Raw genomic sequence first — 24,733 nt, forward strand, 5'->3', positions numbered from 1 at the left:
AATAAAATACAGACGGGGGTCTACGTGGCTCCACCTGACCTGCCAATCATACCGGGTTGCCGCGCACGCGTGAACGCGCACAGCTGAGCAGGAGAGAGCGCGCGAGAGACACAGGGAGGAGAGGAGAGAGAGGATGAGAGCAGTGTGGCTCATGGACTGTCTCTCTGCGGATGCTCGAACGCGCGAACACGTAATTTCTTCTTTTCAATCTTCTCCCAAGCTCGAGTGAAGGCTCTGAAAACTGTCCAGGTGAGTGCTGACATTTACTCTGATTGATCCAAACACGGACTCATTGAGCCCTCACATCTCTGGAGAAGAGTGACGAGGCATCGGAAGTTGCAGGTGCATTAGGAGATGTTTTAAAAAACAAAACTGAACTGAAATAGTTTTTAATTGACTTTAATTAAAAGAGTCGCAGAGTAGTCTCGTGTGAGAGGTCCTCAGCTGTGTGCCAGTTAATCTGTTACTGGAGATCTTCCAGCCAGGATGTGTGAGAGGTGAGGCTTTAAAACAAAACGCACAATCCTAAGGGCTTATAAATGATGTCAGTAATTCTGTTTTCTCAGAGAACAGCCTGCTCTGACATCCACTCACTGTGTCAGAGCAGGAATGTCATGAATGAAGACTACTGTATGTGTGAGTGGGCGACAGTCCCAAGCAACAAAAACAGGATTGTTCTCAGACATTTCCCCCATACACACTCTTTGAAATAAGTTCGCTTTAGCTTGACATCATTACTTATTTTTATTTATTATATTTTATTTTTATACGCTTCCTGAGCAGCACCTCCTTCACTGGTAGCCGATAGGGAGTGACTGTTGATGTAATGTAATACTTCCTGCCTTCTGAATAATAAATGGAGAAGACACACTCATTGACCATTATATACTGATTTGCTCTCTCCTCTCTCTTTCCATCTTTCTCCAGTTTTCTCTCCTCAGCTCTTTTGTTTGAAACCCCACTCCCGGCTTCCTCAAACAGACCTTTTCGTGCTAAATGTCACTGTACTGTCGGAGAAGCTCGCCTCTCTTTCATAACGCCTCAGCAAATGTTGACTTTGAATCTTTCTCCTCAGGTGATAAGATGGGGAACGGCTCGATGAAATCAAAGCGCTACAAACACGCAGATGGATCCGCTGCCTGCAAAGATAATGGTGGTGGGTTCAAAAACTCGTCCCTGGACTCTCTGAGGGCCCGAGTGGATGAGCTGGAGCGAGAGGGCAAGAGGAGGGATGAGGAGCTTTGTGCCAAAGAGCAGCAGATCAAAAGTCTCCAGGAGCAGCTGGCCAAGCAGACGCGAGCTCTTGCCGAGCTGAGCGAAGAGCTGCAGAACAAGTGCATCCAGCTCAACAAGCTGCAGGACGTGATGAAGAGCCAGAGCGCAGCCTCGGCAGGTCTGGCATCAAGGCAGCCTTCCATCAAAACCAGCAGCAGGGGCAGCCCCAACCTCAGTGTTCGCATCAAGGAGACCCTCAATAGAAGGAAAGGGGCCAAAGCCGGGGTGTCGGCCGAACCCACATCCAGGACCTACGACTCCAGCGGCCTGCCGAAGTTCTCCTTCGAGAAGGCCCGGGTACCGAAGGATGCGAGGTGAGATGAGGTTCCAAACACAAAAGGGTGAAAATGAGGTGTGACAGAAGGCAGTTAAAGGTTCATGGTACCCTCAGGCTCTGTCTGTCTCAGCCTGTAGCAGAGGAGAGTTTAAAATGCAAGCAGCAGAAAGAGATTTTAGTGTGTCATAAAAAAAAAGACTATTCCAGGTATTTCATCTGCTGGAGAATGACTTTCAAGGCATAATATGTGACACTTCCACATTTAGATGTCTACAAAGGATTCAACCTTTGTTATATAGTTTTTTGAGTTATGTTCTTAATTATCCTAAATTTTTCCGACAACGTTTGATTTAAGGTAACGGTGTGTTTGATTCGGCTTCCTGTCCACAGCATCGTACTCCCTTTCAGGCCTTTTGTAAAAAAAAAAAATACAACTCCCATGATCCCATGCTACATCAAACTCCTTCTTTTGTTTTGATTGAGAGACCACAAGCAGCAGAAATTACATACTGTGCCTTTAAACCCGGACTGATGAAGAAATAAAAGTTGATTTTATTTCCAGGATGAATCCATTTCTTCGTTAGGTTTTCTTGTTACTGGCCTATTAAGGTAAACAACACTATATGAACAAAAGTATGTGGACAAGCCCTTTATTTATGATTTGTTCTCGACTCTCTAGTTCCAGTAAAGAGTAATCTTAATGCCAGTAATATTTTTTATAGTTCTGCTTCTAACTTTATGACAACAGTTTGTGTTCGGCCATTTCCTGTCTCGAGAGGACAATGTGCACACAGCCAGGAAAGAAATGGATTCCCAGTGTGGTCTGCACAGAGCCCTGACCTCAACCCCATCCCACCAGTCGAAATGAACTGGAACACCAACTGTAAAACACACCTTATCGCCCAACATCAGTGTTGACATGTGGAATAAGATAACACATATACGTAATCTTTTGGTGTCCACATAATTTTGGCTATGTGGTGTAGCTTTAAAAAATGGCCTTTTTCAGTTTTGTTTATTATAGCCCTGTTTATTACAACTAATGACGAAAATGTATACAATGGTATTTTTTTGTGTCATTTATGACCTAAAAAATGCTTTAACCTTGTACTAGTAAATATAAACAGGGATACATTTTCTTTCCTGGAATAAAAAAGGAGCTCCACTCCTGCCATGAAAAACAATTACCTTTCTCCCAACCGTTATTTCATTGATCTATACTAACCGCCTGTGTTACAGTATGTCCCACCCCGACAGGAAGTATATCAAATTAAGGAAGTAAGTCGATCTGAAAATGCTGCCTCATGGGGCCATTAAAGCTTCAAGCCTCTAAAAAAGATATTAGGGATCATTTAGATTGACAAAAGAAAGAAAAAACAATGAAGAAGCAAATATTTCAAACCATCTGAGCACTCAGCCTCTGAAGATCTCAGATGCAAAATATTAAGCTTGTGTACAATAAGTTGCCCAGTGGCTGTGAGCAGGCACAGAGGTGTCTACACTGAAACAGGACTCTACACTGGTCCTCTGATCACCTGTAATACTGCACAACTACTGTGTGTTGGATGCTAAGATCAACCATCATAGTTAAAAACACTCAGTATACCATACTGCTCAAACATTTGTGATGATGGTGCCTTCAGTCACTTATATTTTTCTTGTAAATCTTTCTTCTGTTTAGAGTAAAAAATGTATTTTATAGAAAAATGTTTTGAAAAAAAGATGACTGGAAGGTTGTTTTGTACATCTAGTCTGCATGGTAATATTAAGTCATATGACTAATTGATGTAATCAGAAAACAAAATGCAGGTACCATTCTGACGAAGGCAAGTTGTATTGAGAAAAAAGTTAAAGTTAAAGTTGATCACTCTATTCTTACACCCTCAACCAAACAACAAGGGTTAAGATAGATTTAGATTCAGCGGTTCCTGACAAGGTTTGGAAATCTAAAAAAACTCTTGACTAAAAAGTCTAAATGACATCATCATGGCTTTTTTAAATTGACCTTTAAAAGGTGCAATATGTAAGAATTGGCCACCTGTCGAAGCAACGCCACTCCTAACAAATAGGGGGCAGCATATCACCAGAGTAACTGCTAATTGCTGCTAACTGTAGTTGCCGTTAGCTAGTTAGCTCAGTTAGCTCAGTTAGCCATGCAGTTAGTGGTCCAGAGTGGGAGCTTGCAGTGGTATTATGAGACAGGTCAGGCTGGGGCTAGCTGGTTAGCATGCTAAATTCAGTAGATATCTTTGCAACACAGTACATAGACATCCTTGATATAATGCAAACACTCTGAAACTGATCATGTTAGTTATTTTTAGTTAGTTAAGTTTCAACCAAAATTCCTACATATTGCACCTTCAACAGTCAACACATGCTGCCCACGTCTCCTCAAGCGCTCTCTCTAATCAGCCACTTTTGTTCTGTTGCAGCTTAAATGAATGCAAACACAATAAGTGCTCGGCTTGTTTGTCATTTTAACACAAGCCGACAAAGAAAGAGTGCCGTGTTTTACAGTTGTTTTGACAAGCCGCGGAGAGATACATTACGATCAAATCCAAATGTGTGACCACCCTGCACGTCAACTCACACACACAACAAGCTCAGAGAGACAACACAAAAGGTTATTTAATCAGTGAATCCTGTTAGATTTCCCAACATGAAAGGCAAATTGCCTTTTGTCACCGTAATTGTTCTTCATGTTGTACAAGATGAACGCAGCACTCAGCACTGAATAAATGTGAGCATGCAGAGTCTCCTTCTCTCAACCTGATCCTCATGTTTAAAACATATGCTGCTAATAAGCCCAGCATGTATTATATAACCCAAACCAATGTAAATGAGGCAGGCTGGCCCTTTGAAACAGAAAAGTCATCTTCAGTGAGTGACAGTATAACATGTTGCAGACGCGGGCAGAAGTAATGACGCATCTTGGTGGGAGAAAGGGATGTGGGTTGACTGGACGTCATCTGCTCTGGCTTTATGAAGCCCAAAGTGATAATTTATTACACATGATAAGGTGGATAAACAGACCACCCACCACCTGCACCGCTCATCTCTCTGAGCAGCGACCGGGTCTCATGATCTATAGTTTGCGTTCAACCGTGACTCTTAACCTTTTCGGTTAACAACTCCCCGAAGGAAGCGATGTCTTCTTCTTACGGCCCCTCGCTGCAGCTGTTAAAATGCGCAGTGGTGAACTTTGACAGCTCATGATGATTTTATGTTTTCGCTGTTTCACTTGATTCATCGTTGGAAGGAGCCCAGAGGCTGCAAATAGTCATCTTCTCACAGGAGACAAAATATTTATCACTCAGACTAAAAACGTGGTGAGTAATGTGGAGGTGGGTGTCCTGGTGGCTCAGTGGGCTCAGGAACATACCACATAGCTGCAATCAGCAGAGGGAGAAGTACTTAAAAAGACATTTTACTTAAGGAGGTCTTCAAACTAGAATAGAGCATGTTCTTCTTACTACTTACCAGAAAATACCCTGAAGTTTACCTCAGTTAACACAAACAAGTACTACTTGGCATGAAAAGCAGTAATGAATAGGCTGTTTTACTAGTTTTCAGATCAGTTTAAGAAACAGGCGATGGATAGAAGGAAGGAAAAAAGGAAATTAGGAAGGAAAGAGGGTATGGCTGAAGAAAGGAGAAAGGAAATGGATTAAAAAAAAGTAGCAAAGTAGTAAAAACTGAGTAAGTAGATAAAAGAAAGACAGAAAGAAAGAAAGAAAGACAACAACTGAAAAAAATAGGGAAGAAAATACAAGAAGTAAAGAAAGAGAGACAGAAAAACAGATGGAATGAAGAGAGAAAAAATTAAATAAGAGCTGGATGGAGGAACAGATGGAAAGAGAAAAAAGAAAAGAAAACAAAGGAGGGCCACAGACAACAACATTATTTTTAAATAAATGAATCTGTTGATTATTTTCTTGATCAATTTTCAAATTATTAGGTCAAAGATTTCAGAAAATATGACAAATATCCATGACAATTTTCACAAAAGTTGATGTATCCGAATTGCTTGCTGTTGTTGACCAGTCAAACCCCCAAAGATCTTCAGTTTACTGACATGGAAGACTAAGTAAAACTGCAAATATTCACAAATTAAATACATAAATAAAAAAATCTTTATTTTTTTTCCTCTTTATCTGATACTAATGCACTAAAAACATGTCAACAGTCAAAAACTGCACAGCGTACGTCACATTTCTAACTCTTCCCCTGTTGACTGTGACCAGTGTGAAGAAGCTGCTGACAGACGCCCTGAACAAGAACCAGTACCTGAGGAGGCTGGAGCTGCAGCAGATCAAAGACATGGTGGAGTGCATGTATGAACGCACCTACCAGCAGGGAGAGTATGTCATCAAGCAGGGGGAACCTGGGAACCATCTGTTTGTCCTGGCAGGTAGGTCCAGTCCTGTTTGATCTTCTTCTTCTTGGTCTGGAAGTTAATTAGCAAGTGAGCTTTTCTGTCCACTTCCTGCAGCGGCTGATGCACCTTAGTGGGCTGCGTTGAGATGATCTTATGGCCGTTCCTTCAAGTATAGATATTGACACATTCTACTCGCAGTGTCTCCCACTGAATGACTGTCTACTTGTTGCCAGACGTAGATATTTAACAACCTGAGAATGAAACTCAAAAATTCAGCCAGTGGCGGACTCAGGATGTTTGAGGGGCAGGGGTGAAAAGAGGGGACCAGTGCATAGAAACTTGTGATTAGAGGGCACTTCACCATGTTTTGTCCACTGGAAGAGCACCCTAGAGGGCACTTTATCTCGTCGGCACCTAGAGCGTACTTTATCATGGTTAATCTACCGTAGGGGCATACAAGAGGGCACTTTTGAGCGTCTCTCTGTCTGCAGAGCATGTGTGATTGATGGTAGGCAGGAGGGGAAGAGCAAGGGCAGATTGTTCACTGATTGATTGCAGATGGCCACGTTCTCTCAGACGGATTAAAGCAAAAAGTATAAAATGCGGAAATGGGTCGCCAAATATACTTTAATTTTTAAATGTTAATATACCTGGGCACCACCCAAATGAAATATATGTGTGGGAAACAGTGACTTTTTTTCTTTACCAGAAACTTCTTGGACAATCTCAAACTTTCCCCTTACTGGCTACTGTACAGCTTTCCTGACCACGAGCCAATCAAATCAAAGAGACACAGCAGCTCTAAATCAAGCAAGCTTTCGATTGGTTCCAGTGATCGACACAGATGAATGGCATCTAAACTTTTGCAATCCTTTAGACCAGTTTGAACATTTAACTGACCTAATGTTAGTGAAAAACGTATGCTGAAATTATTTTAGCCTCTGAAAAACACTTACATGTACGCAGTAAATTTATTTGGTTTATCAGCTTTTGGCAGAAAATTGAAATGTACCATAACCCTACTCTACGTTTTTAAATCTTAACATGTGTTTATCACCCATTTATTTCCTTCCTTATTCATTTACTGATTTATTTACTTGTTTATTTGCTTTAATAAAATAATTTAATGGTGGGTTGGTAGTTTTTTGGTTTCTAAAGGGAACTTTTTCATTCATAGTGAATCTCTCAAAGTAACCAGGCAACCAAAATTTATGGATGACCACATGGCCTCGAAACAATGGTTGGTCATCTGCCAGTGTAGTTGGTTGTGAAATTAGCCATTCACAGACAAAATGTCCCAGAATGTGTTCTGCTGTCTGGTGATATGATGATTTCAGGAAAATGCAGCAGGTCAGTCAGTAGTACAGTCATGTAGAGTCACTGAAGCAAATGTAATCTTGACACGATGGGATGTATCCAAATATGACCAAATCTATTCATATTAAATTGTCTGTAAAATAAATAATGTATGAAACAGAATCTTGACTGTGACAATGAATCTGTGACATGTTTTACCACCAAAAACTGAATCCAACACAGCTTTTGCTCTTGTGATGTGAGCAGTCACTAAGGTAATAAAACAGCTCATGACTGATGATTATTCACTAATGAAAGCCCTTGAAATAATCTCATGGACGTCAGGAGCCAGTGATTGTAATCTCATTAATTAAGTCTTTAATTTGAGTCATAATTTGTGCAGCAAATGACTTCATTTCAGGGTCACTGACGGCCCAAGAGCCAAAAAATACACGTTATGCTTTCTGTTGTGCCAACAGTAGGTACAGATGGTGGGAAGGAGGAGAGGACAAAGGGGTATATTGTTGTTTCTTTGTCTTATATGAAAGATTTAGCAACTAGTATTTGTGATATATCGCAGGATTCATGTTGTAAAGAGGCTCCTAAAATTGTCAAATTACAGGAAATGAAACCTGCAGGTCTGTATGTACGTATCAAGTCTCTGTATTACCTGTTTATTTTTAGGTGTTTCATGTGAACAAGCTAGGGCTGGGCAGTATGGCCTTAAAATAGTATCTTGATATTTTGAAATCTCCTTAAAAGCACTTCATAAATGCTAGAAGTGGGCGCCAAAAACAAAAAACACAACATTTTTGACCAAATATCTCGATATATAGCCTCATATCATGATAATGATGTAATATTGATATATTACCCTGCTGGTGAAATCATGAAAAGCAGAAGAAGAATTTTGTTATGTTCTAGCCAAATGATCAGTAACCTAGCTCGTTGTCCTTTGTTAATGAGCTGAATCAACTTAAATGTCACTGGACTGCCTGTAGCACGTGTCTGTCTCCTGTTTCTGTTAATCTGTGTCCTAATTGTGGGATTCAAACAAAACTATTGATTGTCCTTGTTTCATATTTACAGATGGGAAGCTGGATGTGTTTCAACAGAACAAACTGCTCACATCGATAACGGTGTGGACCACATTTGGAGAACTAGCCATTCTGTACAACTGCACACGGACTGCATCAGTACGAGGTAAATATTCTGACATTTCTACAGAAGAAAACTACCTCAGAACCCAACTTCTCCTCAACGGATTGACGAAAACCAGGAGCAGTGGCTTCCTGTGTATTGTTGTCACCATGAGACTCTGCACAGAACTGGTGCAGATCTCTCGTCAAAATGTACTTTTCAAAATGTTGAATGGTTACTTGAAAGCAACACTATGTAGCTTTCTGCCGAAAGATATTGATAGTGATAGTGATGATTGTTGGGTCTCCTTCTATCCATCCATCCATCCTCTGTAAATTCTTTGCATGGTCACGGGTGGCTGGAGTCAATCCAAGCGATTATAGGACGAGTGGCAGGGTACACCAGTCTCATGCCCAGATCGTCAAATAAGAATCAAAATCAAATACCAAATCAGGTCATGGTGTCTGACCCCAACCATTAACCCAAAGTGTTGGTGTTACATGATCTGGGACCTGAGAAAACCGACTATCATTCTCCAGAGTTACTTTAAAAGTTACATAGTGTTGCTTTATGTAGAGCCCGACTGATACTTGATTTTTGGGGCCAATGCTGACACCTATATGAGGAAGTAAAAAACTGTGGTATCGATATACAGGCGGATATACACACTTTTTATTTCAGTGATCATTCAAATGTGGTTATCAACAGTTACAGAGGGAGGATATTTCACAGCTTAACAATAACACTTTATTGTCTAAATAAAATGACGTAAGAGCACTGAAACAGTCAACTTCCTGGGAATTAATTAATTATACATTATCCTGAGCATCTTTTTCTACATTATAATCTCTAAAAAATAAAAAAACTTAAAATCTGCGCGTATCGGACAACATATACATCGTTACCGATATAACTGTCAAGTCAAGTCAGTTTTCTTTATATAGCTCAAAATCACAATCACACTGCCTTGGTGGGTTTTACAATCTGTACAGAAAACAACATTCAACGTCTTTAGACCCTCAATTCGAGTAAGAAAAAAAAAATAGCTTGGGCTCTAACTTTAAGTTATGTACAACTGTCATGTCATTGGTTGTGCTTTGAGAGGTCACTGACAAATACCTACCTATAGATCTAAAGCTGAAACGTATTGAATGTTGAGTGTAGTGGTGAGGTGTAAAACCCCAGGTTCAGTGTCCGCTAGATGGACAGGAAAGCCAGAGCTGATGGAGCACAAAGCAAATCTGCTGCTCAAAGCCCAATTTTATTAATCATACCCTTGCTCCATGAAAAAGGACATTTTTACCACTGCTGTAATTTAAGGCCTGCCATAAGCATTGGCAAATGAATCACAAATGAAATATTGAACAGGTTGTTCCTATCCACAACCAAGTCAGAGCCAAAACTAGTTGCTGCACTAGCTGTTCCTTCTGTGGAGATAAACTGGCGCTAAACATGAAAAAACTCAATGAAAATTCACACCAGATTAAATAACACCAGCTACCACATGCAGATTTGTGACTGTGGCTGAGGGTAAAAGATGGCAGCTACCATTTTTATTTTAGTGGCCACACTAGCCAATAAAAACAAATTTCCCATCCTGTCCAATATCACTTCATATTCTTTTATCTCCCTCCAACTCACTCCCGAATGCAATCTGACTCTTCTCTGACCTTCATCTGAGTTGCAGTGACTTCTTAAAGCCGAGGATCGCGTGATAGTGAGAGCAGGGGAATCAGATAGGTCATTAGGAGCGAAGTAAACAAGCTTTTGGATGGGTCTGTTGACAAAGGCTTTACATGATATCCACAGCTTTGCATTGTGATTGGTTTTCACCTCCCTGGCATTTGGAAAGCACATACCATGTTCTATGTGAGTGCTCTTTGTCCAGGTTTGTATATTTAACCAAGTAATTGACTGGTGGCCCTTAGGGGAGGGACACTGAGCTGACCTCAAAATTCTGGGTGAAGTGGCAAAACCGTGACAGTCTGACAAGCCTCTCTGAGTGGATTTTACATGATAACAGATGATGTGGATAAAGGGGAACTCTTTCTTTGCTACCGGTTCATGTCAAACTTTCACAGCTACTTCCTCCCTGCACCAACAGATGCTCGCCTCAGTTTCTCTAGATTTGATCGGACTCACCACCAAGATGGAGGACAGATTACAGTGTTTTTCTCGCCTCCTTTGTGCATCTGACAAAACAAAACAATGCATAATTACCCTGTGGTGACAGAGGGCTTTAATTAAAGTAGAAAATAGCAAGAAAGATAAGGGAGGAGAAAATAACTCACTCACTCTTTCTATCAGTCAGTCAAATTTTCCTCTGCCATTGAAAACAGCTGTGACTCCTTGAAAATTTACCGATCAGGCTAACTAGTTCATTGAAAGGTCAGAACCTTGACCCTGCCCCACTTTCTGATGGATGTGATGTTGCTTTTACAGCGGTGAACAAAGTGAGGACGTGGGCTTTGGACAGGGAGGTGTTTCAGAACATCATGAGGAGGACGGCTGAGACACGGCATGAACAGTACCGCAACTTCCTCAGAAGGTTAGCCGAAAAACTATAGCCGACAAGCTGGCATCACCTTACTGTTATGATTCTCGTAAGCGATCATGTACAAAAACTTTTCTGTAAGTAATGACAAGTAAGAAAAGAAAGTAATTGGATAGAGGTGGAAGAATGACATTGTTTTTATGGATAAACTACATAGATTTTCTTACCATAGCAACAGTTATACCTACATTTAAAGCTGCATTTTGCCATTTTGGACCAGTAGGGGGCAGAAAGATTCCAAAACCACCCGACAGTCACAGATACATCATTGATGCCTAATTCTTCTCTGCTAGATTTGTAACTTTCTTTACTAGAAACTCCTTTATTTTGGCTGTCTTCAGTGGGCAGGAAGCCATTAGCCAGCCTGTCAATACTGTGAGCTTAGTGGCTTAGAACAAAAACAAGAGGCTTAAAGAAGGTAAACGAGGCTAAAAGCTGCGACAAGCTTTGCAAAGAGAGTTGAGCATCAGATCTGGGACCAAGAAACAGTCCAAAGTATACATAATTAATGATAATTTTTATGAATATAAAAGCAAAAATTAAAAACTGATAACAACAGGTTTAGATCACTTACATTGTCCTGCATGTGTATAGTAATTTTGTATTTGAATGTAGATTTAGAAATAAAAGTTCATCGTCTGTTTTGTCTTTTCTGTCAGTGTTTCACTCTTGGCCAATCTACCAGAAGACAAGCTAAGCAAAATAGTGGACTGCCTCGAGGTGGTAAGTTATTCTGTCAAGCTATCTATATGTCTACTGGAGGGACAATTAGACTTTTCATTGTATTGCCTCAGTATTGCAAAACCCACTGGCAGCTCGTGGGAGCCCCAGCGTTGCAGATAGCTGCTGTCAAAATATCATTACCATTTGGCCATATACCATTACTGCATGTCAGCATATTCTTTCTACCTCCAGTCGGCAAGACCTCACAAATTACCTTGTTGATGAACAGAGCCGATATTATTCCTGTCATCGCCGGGCGCTGTATATTGTTACCATAATTATTTGACCAAGGCCCCAGAAAGTGTTTATTCAAATGGGGGACGAGTGATTTCTTAAAGATGTGCGAGTGACAGCCTTTTGGTGTGAGAACATACACGTGTGTAAAAGTGAATGTGTGTGTGTGTTAAGTGTGTGTGTTGAAACATGCAGGAGAATGGCTCACTCCAGTTCTCCTCCATAAGCATTGTATTTCAACGGTGAAGGAGAAAACGGAGCGGAGCTTGTCAGCTCCGGGTCAAAAACAGCCTCTCTCAGCGTCTTTTCACAATGAAACCTTCAAGGACGTTCATTGTGATGGTTGGTCGTCCCGCTACTTTCCACTACGGGAGAATTTCCTTATTCAGTCATTTCTGATGGAGCCGATTCTGTTGCCTCTCGGGGGTGGGGGGTAGGGGGGTGGTTGTAACTTAATAGTGGTGCAGATGTTCGTCGAGAATCCGCCAGATAATATTGAAGCTTCGTGTCAAACAGAGGGGGAATGGAATTTGGTGTGTTCTGGTGTGTGTATTTTTGCCTGTATAGTATGTGCGTGCGTGCGTGCGTGTGTGTGTGTGTGTGTGTGTGTGTGTGTGTGTGTGAGGGCGTCTGAGTACCTCACTTTTGGATCGTCTGTCAGATTTTCAATCTGATCTGCAGTTTGGAATTTGAACTGGAAAGCTTCAATAGCAAAGACGGAGCTCTGTTGAAAGTACAGCGTACAATAGAAATGAGAATAAGTTGGCATGAAATAATTTATATAATAAATGTCGTCACACAGACTAACAAGCTTACCCAGAGAACTGCAGCCGAGCAATGATGGTCTGAACATAGATGTTCAGCTAAGCTAACAAGCTACAGCTAAAACATCATGTTTCTCTTAGGAAGATGCTTATAATATAACAGAGCTCCAAGACAAGCACAGGTGATGAGAGCTGCTATATGATAATATATGTCCTAGTGTGACACTGTTACAAATGGTAAACTGAATTATGACACCACATGTGCTCTCACACAGCGAGAGCACACCGCTGCATCTGTTTGATATAATTAATGATAATTAGTCCAGCACATACACGTAACCCGCAGTAAAACAGCAGATTGTTGTTACACTTTGAATTAAACAAACAAGATGTTACATAGTAATCTTTAGAGGGGCTGGGTTGTGGATCTTGTTACCATTGGGTATTTCTGATCTGCAATGTGGTTAAGGTCTACTTGGTTTCAGGCAACTAAAACAACCACTTACTTAAAGTTTCCATGAAGTCAAAATGCTGTTTAAGTGTTTTTATCACATCAGTCTTGCTCTATATCTCACCTATGTGTATGGGCGCCCAACGTAGTTAGCTGCCGTTAGCTCAGTGAGCGGTCCTCTCCGTCTTAGCCTGCCAGCGTCTCACAAGCTCACTCATGAACATGCTATATCTTGCTTGTTTCATCTGTTAAAAAACACAGTGTAAAAACAGGAAGGCAATCAGCAAGGACGAGAAGGTTGCTGGCTGCAGACTTTCTGTGGAACTACTCCTTTAAGAGAGTGCGCAGACAATTAGTACTGTCTTGGGTGTATACAAAGGCAGAACATGTTTTGACACTCAGCTACATGGGCCACATATGAAATATGGACCATCTGGCCTATATGTTGTACGTATACTGTAATTAAAAATGTAAAATGTAAAATTTTACAACCACTTTTAAAAGCTTTTTTTTTGCTCTTTTTCTGCACTTCTCTGCAAAATGGGGATGGCAGAAAGCAGCGGCTGTCATATTTGACCCCTTTTTAAATCATTCATGCATGCTCTTGCCGTGACTGATGTTTCAACAGCTTCTTGAAGGCAGTACGATGCTTTCAAGGAGCGGCACAGGACAAGCAGCCCACCTGGGGGCCGCTGACCACTGGGGTGGTCTTAAAAATAGGTTCCTTCCTCTGTTTTAGTGTCTCTGACGGTGGAAGCAGAGAGAGACGTGCGGTTGAATGTGTTGCTGTGACTGTTCGATTGACAGTCTCCAAAAATAGGATCACTGCAGCTGAACCTGGCGAGCACACAACAGAGCATTAGTGGCTTTCTCTAACACTGACATGAGCAGACCGAGCTGATGGATAAGATAAGTCAGAAGGGGATGTATGTGATTGTTGGGGGTCAGGGTACTTGAAGTATCTTATGGAGAGGCGTGCTTTTAAGCTTTCAAGTGAAAATGTCCTCTTTCTTTCCCGAAAAGGTAAATGTTTGGCTCAAGGTCAGGATTCATCCTGGTATAACAAACCCGAGACACAATTCAAAAGCTGTCGCTCCCCTGCACAGTCACTGTATCATCCAGACAGTCTTTATAAACAAAACCGTGGCATGTTGTCTCCGCTGTCACGGGCGGGTGTTAAACTAGGCTCTCCTGAAGCGTAAACTGGGCGTAAACAAGCTCGGACGCTCAAGGAAAATGCCACTCGTGTCAAGAGTTTTGACAGTAAACACCAGGGAATGTTTACGCGTGGTTGCCCTGATTTGTTTGTTCACTTTTCACCAAAGTCCTCTATAGTCAAATGGATTACAGCCGTTTTCTCAGCGGCGGGAATTTGGCATCCATCCCAGAGGGCATTTCATCCTGGTCACCTTGCACTTCCCCTTTTTTTCACCTAAAAGCTTTAAAATGGAAGGCGATCTGGCAGCTCGCTGATTCAGCAGCGTGGCTTTATTGCTGTGGTCGAGGTGGTGTGTTAGGTACGGAGAGAGTGACTGACAGCGTGAAGTGAAGGAATCTGTCTCTGGATGAGAGCTGAGCGCACGGAGAGAACATACTGTTCCTCAGTGTTTAGTAACTGTCATTCAGTTTTATGATGCTCGTTAAACTCAACTAAACATTGAAACAAACTTTCTCAGTCGAGTGTGATCCCACTTCTGCTCAAAAAACTGGAGTGTGTCCGTGAGCGTAAATGGCCGGCTGCTTCCCATCATGTCTGAGTCTCTCGGCCAGACAAACTGCTTAGTCTTTGATTGGCTGACAGGTGTACGTTTGAATCAAATCAAGACACCTCAAGGTGAAAACATAATTTCAAATCAGTGTGAAGGGTGTTTTACATATGCAGGTAACCGTAGCAACAACACTGAGGCTTCAGGCTATGTGGAAATCAACAACAAACTTCTAAAAAATGGATGATGATTTGACACTTTTTCACCCCTGTGATAGATGGCTGTGGAGTAAAGATGGTGGATACGACTTTGCTATGCATTGATTTTCACTTGACTTGACTGGATGACAAGGTGATATCTAACTGGAAAGATAATAAATTATATCGTGTGGCATGATGTAAAGCACTCTTCTCTATTTTAGAGGGTTGAGTGTGTTTACAAGCAGATAACCAGAGAAATTTCTTTCTGTATGCAAACTTAAGTTGAGCCAAATCAATTCTATTTATATAGCCAAATATCACAAAACACAAATTTGCCTCAGAGGCATCTGCAATTTCAAGGCATGTCTCTGATAATATATGGCCATTTGTCTCTATTTTTGACTTCTTAAAAAAATAATATTTAAAGGATTATTTAAAAAAGTGATGAAAGAGTCACTGGCAGCCTAGTTTTAAAAAAAACCCACAAAAAAAAACAGTTAAATTAAGATTAACATAGACCATGGTGTCACAACACAAATATTCACCACTATCATATTCATTCTATTACCATGATCATCAAAGGCCCTCTTGACAGACATTAAAAGCATCATAATCAACACATACCTTTGACCTATACTTCATGTTTCATTAATCCCACAAGCCTCCCAAAAATCTGCCCCTGATCAGCAGGTTGAGAGGCTCAGAATGACAGTGCTTCATTAATGGTTGAACTCCAGATCTCATCCCGCAGGGGACCAGCTACCAGGAATCAGACGAGGCGGGTCGATGGCTGAATCAATATAATGCTTCAGTTCTGTTTGTTGTTCTCCCCCTCCTCACCCCCGCTCCTGTCTCATTAGGAATACTATGACAAAGGAGAGTACGTCATCCGGGAGGGAGAGGAGGGGAGCACCTTCTACATCATCGCGCAGGGAAAGGTAACGTGCCTCACACACCGTAACAGGTGACATGAACTCGCTGGACAAAAACACACACACAAACACGTCATCCAGTTTATGATGTAAGTTATCAAATATGTTGCAAATATGTATCCATTGTCATGTCAGTTGCTGATCAATCAGGAAGTGGTGAAATGATAACAGATTGTCAGATTCCCTGCGATTGTACGACTCACAACCTTGAACACAGCAGCATAACATAATCCCACCCCGAGCGAGACGCCGGAGGAAAATGGCCGTCCTGTGAATACGGTCAATGAAGGATAACTGAAGTGATTAGAATTCATCCCGAGTGGTGGACTGATATTTCCATCCATAGAGCCATTGTTGTTTTTTAAAATCTGTCCTTTTAAATGTTTTTTTTCACCATTATTCCCCTTAGTTATGATAAGATGCTACACATGGGCTGCAGTGCAGAGATTTCAGAGACGTTTTCAGACTCTTGAACAATGACACTCATTAAGGCCAGAGACAAGAGCCTTAATCCCTTCCTTACAACAATAAAATAAATCCTCTGGTGCCGCAGTTAGACAATACTGTGTGACGTCTCTATTGCACTGATCAGGATGCTGCTCAAGGCTCTGCGGCAAAGGCTTTTCTCATCATTCAGCATGAGTGTTGAATGGCTCCAGAAATACCATTAGTCTGGGACCCCTTCTGCTTTCACTTTTCCTCTTTCCCCTTCATTTTCCAACATTAACTGCATACGAAAGCGAATCCACACACTTACAACCTGTAAGTAAATCAACAATTGATTCCACAACAATCAAAATTTCCAGGTGGCAACTTCGAACAATTAACTCAAATATTTTTTTAGAAACTTATATCAGACCCTAATGGACATTGTTGTATACCTGACCCCATGTCTGAAATCATGCTTAGATGTTTCAACCGACAGAAAACATGTCCAAAAGACAGTTTAACTACAGACAAAACATTTTGTTCTTCAATAACAGACCTGTGTTGGCTAATACTCTGACAAAACAAGACAGTCAAACTGTATGTGAGTCGTGGAGGTGTTGGACTATGACTCACCCGCCCGTCTGTCTGACAAGTCAGCAACCTGACACCGGGGAGTGAGGGGAGATGGAGAGGGGCCAGAGCTGTCCACAGGGGACTTTCAAAATGCCATTATGAGCCGATGTGAGACGGCAGCTCCTCAGCGCTAAGCTAACCAAACCAGTGAGAGACACATGTTGTTTGGGAGAAAGGGGGCTAATACAGGAAATGGCTCCACTACCTCCCTCTCCTCCCCTCCCCCTCGTACCCCCTGACAAGGGAGGGAATAAACTCTGAGAGCCACCAGGAAAAACAGGGGAAGTGGGGGTCGCTGAGGTCAAACGGGACACTTAGCTGAAACACATCCCGGCCTGCTTACTGCTGTGATGTCATTGCGGCATTTCTGCGGCAGGATGGTGCCACGAGTGGGCTGTTTGACCTCGGCCAGGGTGGGCCACTAGTTGTTTAAGCCTCACAAATGAAGAGGGAGTTTCACAGCATTCAGGAGTATTTTTGCAGAAAACTGCTCCTGTATTGGCACCAGATGAGGAACGACAAGCAGCATAAACAAAAAAAAGAAAAAAAGAAAAAAAGGAAAATGGTGATGATAATAATGATAATAATAGTACGTTACACCTCCCTGCCAAGAACGCTCGACCTAGGTTATATTTTTTTTCAGGTGAGGGTGACCCAGACCACCGAGGCCCACAAGTTGCCACAGATCATCAACACGCTGCAGAAGGGAGACTACTTTGGAGAGAAAGCCCTTATAAGGTAAAAACAAACATCACCCCCCCCCCACACACACACACACTGTTATTTTTAACCTGCTTCGGGATATTTTGGTGGAAAGACACACGGTTTTAATTGCCAAGTCATGCAAAGTCATTTTTATTCATACTGCCCAAAACCACAAATTTGTCTCAGAGGGCTTTAGGACACCTGCTATCCCTAAGACCTCGATTCAAATGAGGAAAAGCTCCACAGCAGTACCTGCTTTCCATATTGAAAATAATGAGAGGGAGAGGCAGAGCTGAAAATAGCAAAATCAGCAAAAATAGAAACTGCACTTCCATTTTAACTGGATTAAAAAAGCTGTAATCTCACCGCATGTAATCTGCTGTGATCTGACAGCCTTTGTCAATCATCTTCGTCTTCATTACCAAAAAGTTTCATTGGTTGATTCTTTGAGAGTAGGCCCAGAGGTAGCTGTTTTGCAAAGCCTTTTCCGGACACACTTTAAAGACAAATGTGTGTGTTTTTATGCGTGTAATGTACATCTCTCTGTTTCCTTCAGTGATGATCTCAGGTCAGCCAATATCATCGCTGAGGAGAACGGCGTGGAGTGCTTGGTCATCGACAGAGAGTGAGTACTCTGACATTTAAAGTGTAGCTTTCTGGTTGAGACATTAACACTGAACATTGACAAAATATTCCCTTTTCCTCTGTAACACAAGGTTGTCAAGTAGCAACTTAGATTCAGTTGTTAGTTTGCTTTTTTCTTTTCTTTTCTTATCTTATCTTTTCTTTTCTTTACAACCTATGACATTCCATCTTAAAGTGGCAGGTCGGAGTATGTCGACAAAAAAAGTAATCATCCTCAGGAATGAGGTATTTTGGTAGCTGCTGTCAACATCGTGTGCAAGACTTGCCCTGATTTCCCCCTGTAATCTAGTTCTCTACCTCAGTGGGACACCTCCGTCACATCAAAGTTGGGGTTATGAAGCCTCTCCGCCAACATTCCAGTGGTTGCGCTGTTGACGTGTGGTTGTTGTTTTTCTAGGACATTTGATCAGACGGTGGGCACCTTCAACGAGCTACAGAAGTACCTCCAAGGCTACGTGGCAACACTCGATCGTGACGACAAGAAGAGACATGCCAGGTGGGTGCAGCGCTGTGAGCTCTGGCCAGAAGAGTGAATGAAAGCTGTGTTAAATGTTTTTTGTTTGTTTTTTGAACTACAAACTTTTTCATTTTGCCGGGACTGAAAATATAAGTTTCTGTCTCCGGTCAGGAAGAAATCTGTGTCGCGCCACCAGAGCCAGCCGCTATCGCCAGACATCATCCGGTTGAAGGACATGGTGTCAGTGTTCCCATCATCCAGGCCCTTCGACCACCTGGAGGTCATTGCTACCCTCGGGGTCGGCGGCTTTGGACGAGTAGAACTGGTGAGACCTGAACCTTTTATTATCTATTTATGGTTCAGAAGTCTGGGTTAGACAAATTAAGTGAGTATGGTTATGGTATTTTTAGTAGAAAAAAGGGGAATTCTGAACAAGAGAGACTGTTATGGTTGTAGATAATCACTTGGTTTGGCTATCTCAGAGTGCCAAAGCCTCATATATACTTTGTCACATATTTTTAGACTGAACAAGCGCTGTAGATCTTGTCCCCATCACTTACACTGAAAGGGAAGTAGGCAGGGATCTTTTAATGGTGAGTGTGAACGGGAGAAATTACTGCTAGCAAAACCTTGGTTCATATGGGACGCTGACTTTTGTTTGAACACAGACTAGAAAAATGCAAATATGAACCTATCATTTTATTACAGCTGTGATAAGTGAAAAAGTCTATTGTCAAAAATCTTTTCCCATCCTTATTTCCATCTGCAGGTGAAGGTGCAGGGCGAGGACATCACCTTCGCGCTGAAGGTCATCAAGAAGAAGCACGTCGTGGACAACAGGCAGGAGGAGCACATCCACTCGGAGAGGAAGATCCTCGCTGAGGCTCGCTCACCTTTCGTTGTCAAGTCAGTCCTCCTGCTCGGCCTCCAAAACCATTTCCATTCTTTATCCTACATGATGAAGCTCTGCTCCATTAGTCTGGGAAAACAGTGTGGCGCTTATTAGTTTTTGATGAGATCACAGTTGAGGCCTTGAGCAGATTACATCTTCTCAATGGGGGAGAAAGGCAGGGGATATTGAGATGCGTGCTACAAAAATATAGTTATTTGTGATGAAATATGGCAGCAGAAGCTTTTCTTCGCTGTTCGCGAGATTACGATGATCCAATTTCACTATGTGCAGTGGAACAGACTCAGATATTAAAGCCATTCTTCACCATCTGAAAGGCTCCTCTCGCTGGCCTCCTCATCATAGATGTATTTATTTGACCTTTTTCAGACGTTTTTACTATCATCTCTTCATATTTCTAATCTGTTTTCAAGACTTATGTAAGGGGATCTAAGATTTAAGGCTGTGAAGGATGACGGTGTGGTTGAGCGCGTTAACATCCACTCTGCTTTTTCAAGTGTCTTTCAGTGCTCCTGGGTTGCTGTAAACAATTTACTCAGAAAACATTGCCACAGGGGTCAATTAAAATCACATTAGTTCGCAAATTGAGCTGTAATTTGCGTCATACTATCTTTTAATATATTATCGTCCACTGCAGTGCATTGTTGTAACAACCACTGGGGCTGCATTCATTCATTCAAGAGTGCTGCCTACTGTTTATGATGTATTTTGCATAATTAGCTTTCTCCCTGCTAGTTCATCAGTTTAATGTTTACTAGCAGGGAATCTAGCCTGAGTGATGCTGTAGCTTAACACAAGAAAGCTATTGTGGCAAGTGATTATTAAATGTGGCTACTAAGTTTAAAGTGATAGAGATCAGAGAAAAAATAAATAAATTAGCACCATGATTATTTTAAACCAGGAAAATAGTATACTGTTAGACCAGACGGTACCAATTTTGGTTTTAAAAGAGACATAATAATGCTATTTTTAGGTTCATGATTTTATTTTGGGTCATTACTAGAATAGGGTTAGGTGCTTATTGCCCAAAAAATGCATCAGTTTTCTCATACTGTTCAATGCTGCAACACTGTATACCCCGTCTGTCTGAAACGCTCTGTCTCTTTAAGGCCCCCACTTTCTAATACCCAGTCTGCTCTGATTGGTCAACTCACACACACCTGAGCCAGCACAGTATCTCTGGTCGGCTGTTTTAGCTTCCAGGTAGCTTGACTTCTACCGTGAATAAAGGCATCATTTTGTAAATATGTGACATGGTGATGTAGTGTGATGTCAGAAAGTCACAGAATTAGTGTGAATACATAATGAAAACAAAACAAACAGCATGACTGTTGTTCTGTCTACATAAAACCTTTCACTTTGAAGCTAAACTTGTCTCTGCTTCTCTTACTCCAGACTGTATCGCACGTTTAAGGATAACAAATACGTGTACATGCTGCTGGAGGCCTGTCTGGGTGGAGAGGTTTGGAGTCTGCTCAGAGACAGGTAGGAAAGACCAAACACTCTCTAAAGCCCCTGACATTTCTTGAAAACTTGCTGGCTTGTTACATAAAATGATTGTATGTTGGTGAAGTTACTGCCTAATGAGGGAGCTTTTCCTGTCTCAGGTTCACTCATCATCAATCACTGAATGAGAGCAGCCTGCAAGTGGGTTTCAGTGCATTTGTGTAATGATACCACAGCTGCTGTTTCTCTGGCTCTCTAACAGCGTAGGATCTGACCCCACTTGTCAGCAAAATGTTTAAATTGGGCTTTCTTGTCTTCAGGGGGAGTTTTGATGAGCCCACTGCCAAATTCTGCGTTGGTTGTGTCACAGAGGCTTTCGATTACCTCCATCGCAAGGGCGTCCTCTACAGAGACCTGAAGCCTGAGAATCTCATGCTGGATACCGAGGGATACATCAAACTGGTGAGCGTTACGCGTTTTAACAAATACTGTGAAATTAAATAACATTGCTTTTCTTTAGATTCTTATTGTCAAGAGTTTGATCCCTTGCGACGACTCCAAGGTGTTACAAGGCTCAAACGTTGTCTTTCTCATTTTTATGGATTTCATTGACTGGCTTTTTAAACCTTACATTGACTGAAGTACTTATTTTAACTGTGCTTATCTCTATGGTGATTTTTCCATCTCTATGGAGATAAAACTAAGTGGCTTTTATGAGATCTAAAGAAAGTTGATAAGCACCTCAAGTGTTACTCAATTAAAAACAACATGATGTAACTTTTTTACCTTAAAATAAATGAAACTGAGGGAGGCGCCAATTCGGACAAAATGCTGATTTCTACATAATATTGCTTGAAAGTAGTTTTCTGGTAAAGCCCCATAGACTTTTTATAATGAAATTTAATGAAACTGATCAACTCTACCTTCCCAGGTTGACTTTGGTTTTGCCAAGAAGATCAGATGTGGCCAAAAGACTTGGACATTCTGCGGCACACCAGAGTACGTGGCCCCTGAGATCATCCTCAACAAAGGCCACAACTTCAGTGTGGACTTCTGGTCTCTGGGCATCCTGGTGTTTGAGCTCCTTACTGGCAGGTTAGAGCATGTGTTCATCTGTGCTTCCAGTCTGCAGTTAGGCCTGTAATCATCCATTTTATCACTTCAATCTCTTACTGCTGATTTGCTGTAATTGTTTGCTGGCTGGAACAGAGGGCTGTTGAAAAGCTCCACTTCAACAGGCCTCAGCTAAACCAAAGGCTCAATTAAATCTCTGTATTTTCGTTTCCACTGCTCCACAGTCCTCCGTTCTCAGGGAGTGACCAGATGATGACGTACACTTTCATCTTGAAAGGCATTGAGAAGATGGACTTCCCCAAGAAGATCACCAAGAGACCTGAGGACCTCATACGCAAGCTATGCAGGTACAAGATCATGCAGGCAAAGCAACATTCAAAAATGAAGCCTTCAATCCAATCTCTCCAATCTTACCACCAGATCTCTCAGAGCAGAATATGATTATGGTCGATGACCTGATGAATAGTGTAGAATTTTGTCTTTGATGATCTAAATAGTTGGTGAATAATTTAATTGTTGAAATCTTATCGACTAATTGATTAATTGTTGCAGCTGTAATGTAATCCAGACAAAATGTGCTCACTCTTTGAGAGTGAAGCTCAATTCAAACCCACATATGCAACTAAATGAAGAGAGACAGCATTTTTTTAGCAAATTGTGTGGTTAATGCCAGATGTTGAAAAGCTGATGCTAAACTGCATTGCATGCCTTATAAGTTGAATGATACCAACAATGTATGAAGGAAAAAAAAACTGATGCTAAACTGAATTGCTGGCTTTAATTTGTTTGACGTAACATCTGAAAGGAGTATTAATAGTTAAAAATGTAGGGTGAGGTTGAAGGATCCAAAATATATCCAAACTGGGAGCTAAACTGCATTGCTGGCTTGAATTTGTATGGAGAAGGAGCTAAGTGATTATGAAAATGTATCAAAGATGGGGAATGTTATAAGATTTAATGGGGTGTCTGGCTCAAAGAAGAAAACGAGCAGATAAAAAAATATAGTGATTAAAGTGTCCTCAAATGTTTAAACTCGTTACCTGAACAACAAAATGGCAGTCATAAGATCTGATCTATTTTACAGGCGAAATCCCTCAGAGCGACTGGGCAACCTCAAAAATGGAATTACTGATATCAAGAAGCACAGGTAAGAAGCAACCGATTCATTTTGTTCTGATCTCAGTGGGAAGACGAGCCACACAAATTTAGCACTGATTGAACATTATGAATGTGGGCTGGTGGTTTACGACCACGGCAATTACATAATCAGTGAACACACTGCACAAGAGCAGTCTGATGCAAATCATATTCAAAAGGCTTATATCATTTGTGTCCTAAATAGTCTTTATACTTCCTGCTCTTCATCCCACTCTACATACATTTGACATAAATAGATGCAGATTTACTAATTGATATGTCTTTATGTGCTCTCAATAATGTGTCTCAAGATGGTTCAATGGCTTCAACTGGGAAGGACTGAAGGCGAGGACTTTACTGTCTCCACTGAAAAGAGAAGTAAGTGTAGATATTTATCCAGACTTGTAAAACCAAGAGTTTGTAGAAGTTGTAAAGTGAATGTAATGACAGAAAATGACAAATAAAGATTTTTTTAAATTTTACTTTGTATATAGTACCACAAGAATTGACCTAAGAAATTGCAATTATGTATTTAGGTGCTCCAACAATAGTTTTCCACTTCCAAAACTGAGGTAGTAATTGAGAAGGTATCCTAATAAATGAATCCATCACCTTTTCCTTCTTCATTGTCTTTCCCTTCCACAACAGCTTACGGGGCCGACAGATCACAGCTATTTCGACAGCTACCCTCCAGATGAGGACAGTCCTCCTGAAGAGCTGTCTGGTTGGGACATGGACTTCTGAGACCTTCTGCTCCACCTTTCCATTCTTCCTTCCATCGTGCACCTTTACATCCAAAACTTGAGGGGTAAAGTGGGTTTTCTGGTGATCTTACATCACCTATGCAGCCATGGTGGAGGTCCTCAGGTTCTGGGCAAAAGTGGCTGGTTACTTTATGAACTTATGGTTGGCTGTCTCAACACAAACGAACAGCTGTAGGAGAATTCTTATTTACGTTTGACTGTGAACAGGTGTTAACTGTTAAACAACTTATCCTTTGGTTAAAGGTGCCATATGAAATAATTTTAGTTTAAAACATTAGTTTAAAACATTCTCCCCTGGTACTCCGAGCTCCCACTCTGGGCAGAGCCAGCTAATACGGCCACTAGCTGCATGGTCAACTAGCTAACGACAACTACAATCAGCAGCAGTTAGACTGATACAATGGTGATATGCTGCCCACTATTTGTTTGACGTATTAATTCGACAGGTGGCCAGTTCTTACATATTGCTCCTTTAAAGTGGTATTCTTGAGGATTTCAGGAGTGGTTGAACGATAGCGGTGTTAAGTTCACTGACACACTGCATTTCCTGTGACTATTTCTTAAGAAAACTCAACTTGTGTTTCGACAGTTAAATGTTTTAAT

The 24,733-nt window shown here is 41.4% G+C and overlaps 1 protein-coding gene across 1 annotated transcript; it reads left to right on the forward strand.

Moving 5' to 3' along the window:
* The first annotated feature begins 143 nt into the window (after positions 1–143).
* prkg2 (protein kinase cGMP-dependent 2) lies at positions 144–24,678 on the forward strand. Its single transcript, XM_084360824.1, has 19 exons — positions 144–249; positions 1,076–1,589; positions 5,797–5,963; positions 8,316–8,429; positions 10,809–10,914; positions 11,580–11,643; positions 15,859–15,936; positions 17,636–17,730; positions 18,254–18,322; positions 18,740–18,838; positions 18,971–19,124; positions 19,569–19,705; positions 21,105–21,194; positions 21,476–21,617; positions 22,087–22,250; positions 22,454–22,576; positions 23,314–23,376; positions 23,678–23,744; positions 24,015–24,678. Exons 2-19 carry the CDS (start codon positions 1,084–1,086, stop codon positions 24,108–24,110), a joined length of 2,334 nt encoding a protein of 777 aa, XP_084216950.1. The 5' UTR covers positions 144–249; positions 1,076–1,083; the 3' UTR covers positions 24,111–24,678.
* The last annotated feature ends 55 nt before the right edge of the window (positions 24,679–24,733 follow it).

This window comes from Pagrus pagrus (genome assembly GCF_965226575.1).
Source record: "Pagrus pagrus genome assembly, chromosome: 8".
NCBI lineage: Eukaryota > Metazoa > Chordata > Actinopteri > Spariformes > Sparidae > Pagrus > Pagrus pagrus.

What these genes read in the sequence shown, in the direction of transcription:
- prkg2 (XM_084360824.1), top strand. Translation starts at nt 1,084, where the DNA reads ATGGGGAACGGCTCGATGAAATCAAAGCGCTACAAACACGCAGATGGA. An exon ending in TACCGCAACTTCCTCAGAAG is followed by an intron (nt 10,915 to 11,579) that starts GTTAGCCGAAAA and finishes CTTTTCTGTCAG; the next exon opens with TGTTTCACTCTTGGCCAATC. An exon ending in GACAAGAAGAGACATGCCAG is followed by an intron (nt 18,839 to 18,970) that starts GTGGGTGCAGCG and finishes GTCTCCGGTCAG; the next exon opens with GAAGAAATCTGTGTCGCGCC.